The following is a 1,847-nucleotide window of genomic DNA, read 5'->3' on the forward strand; positions in this document are numbered from 1 at the left end:
ATAGAAAATAAACAATAAAATAGTAAATTATTTATATTTAATTAATAAAAAAATAAAAAAAGAGAAAAAGTATTTTTTCTTTCCTTTATGTACAACAAAAGAAAAAAGAAGCGGCAACATCAGCAATATGAAGAGGGGGGCCCCCAGGGGGCCCCCATACTGTCTATTAAATTTCTTGATTATTACCTCCGCGAATATTTTAATATATTAATAAAAGAAGTTTATTTATTACTTTTAGAGAAGAATAAACACTGAAAGAGTTGCTGTTGCCTCTTTTTTTATCTCTGTATACCTCTGGGTGTATATACCTCTGGGTGTATATACAGCTGCTGCTGCTGCTTCTTTCTTTGATCATTTCTTCTTTTTATTTTAGGGTTTAGACTGCAGCATTTTAGGGTTTAGAGGGGAGACGGAAGCAGCAATAGGGGCCCCATTGGGTCCGCTGCTAAACCCCCAATAACCCTAGCAACAAAACCCTAAACCCTAAACCGCCAGCAGCGAATTCCTTCCTTATCGTCTGAACCCTAAACAACTGCTAAACCCTAAGCCCTAAACCCTAAATAGTGAGCAGCTCACCATATAAACCGTAAACCCTAATTCGTCATTCTTCAATCATCAGACCCTAAATCCTAAACCCTAAACCCTAATTGTAAACCCTTCTTTTTTACAATGGATATAAAGGGTTGGGCATCAGTATTAGCAGAGCGCAGCAGCCAATTAGCAAGGGAGGGCATGCATTATGTAGAGAAAAAAATAGAGCAGCAGCAGCAGCAGATCAAGCAGCAAATACAGCAAACTACATCATGGGGAAGTTCCTTATACCGTAGGGGCCCCTCGGGGGGCCCCCATGGGGGCCTCCACCATGGGGGCCTCCCATCAGAGACTATTGTACCAGTTGGGGGCCCCTCTATCGCTACATATTATATCCAGGCTTCGGATTGTTGTGGTTTCCCCCCTGCTGATGCAGCAGAAGTGTTGCAGCAGCAGCAACAGCAGCAGAAGCAGCAACAGCAGCAGCAGCACCAGCTGCAGCAGCAGCTGCAACAGCTAATCCTTAACCAATTAAGTAATAGAGAAAGAAACCATGATGAAGGATTTAATTGTTTTTTGCTTCCTCCTGGTGTACCTGCAGAAGAAATCACTGTGGGCCTATTTAAGACCCTCTTTCTTCGTGCCCTGGGGGCCCCCGAGGGGCCCCCAGGGGCACCCAATAAGGGGCCCCCCGGGGGCCCCTTTCATCTAAGGTTTAGGGCTCCCTGCCCTGTAGCTCCCTCTGGTTTTGTATGGATCGATGAACCCCCAGAAGACCAACCAGTACCCACCTGCAGCAGCAGCAGCAGCAGCAGCAGTAGCAGTAGCAGCAGCAGCAGCAGCAGCAGTGGGCAGTGTATTGTATGTCAAGCCCTATTGCTTCCCTCTGGTGTACAGCCAAAGGCAGCAACAGCAGCACAGGCACATGCTGCTTCTGCTGCTGCTGCTGCTGAGGGGGCTCCTGCTGCTGATGGCGGAAGCAAAGTGCGGCGAGGAACCTCAAACAGCGAGCAGCAGCAGGAGGAGGACTGGCAGCAGCAGCAGGACTGGCAGCAGCAGCAGCAGGATTGGCAGCAGCAGGATTGGCAGCAGCAGCAGCAGAAGCAGCCTGTTGGAGGAAGTGACAGTATGAATGACCGTCTCTTTAGTGACTTTGACGGGGCCCCTGGGGGGCCCCCCGACCTCACTATGAGCGGTGGGGTCCCCTCTGGGGCCCCCCTTGGGGGGGCCTCTGGAGGCCCCTCTGGGGGCCCCTGTGGGGCTGCCATGGGCACGTTTGAGCCAGTCACAAGTAAACCCTAAACCCTGGCAGATAA

General features: G+C 49.6%; 1 protein-coding gene across 1 annotated transcript in view; it reads left to right on the forward strand.

Moving 5' to 3' along the window:
- Positions 1-669: 669 nt before the first annotated feature.
- Positions 670-1,847, forward strand: part of EMWEY_00029410 (LOC100145185 protein, related, related) — a gene marked incomplete at both ends in the record, with an annotated part of 2,111 nt that continues 933 nt past the window's right edge. Inside the window, one exon of the mRNA XM_013481502.1 lies at positions 670-1,822. Coding sequence (XP_013336956.1) covers positions 670-1,822 — 1,153 coding nt within the window. The remainder of the gene's footprint in view (positions 1,823-1,847) is intronic.

Source organism: Eimeria maxima, genomic scaffold (assembly GCF_000499605.1).
Source record: "Eimeria maxima Weybridge genomic scaffold, Emw_scaff347, whole genome shotgun sequence".
NCBI classification, from domain to species: Eukaryota; Apicomplexa; class Conoidasida; order Eucoccidiorida; family Eimeriidae; genus Eimeria; species Eimeria maxima.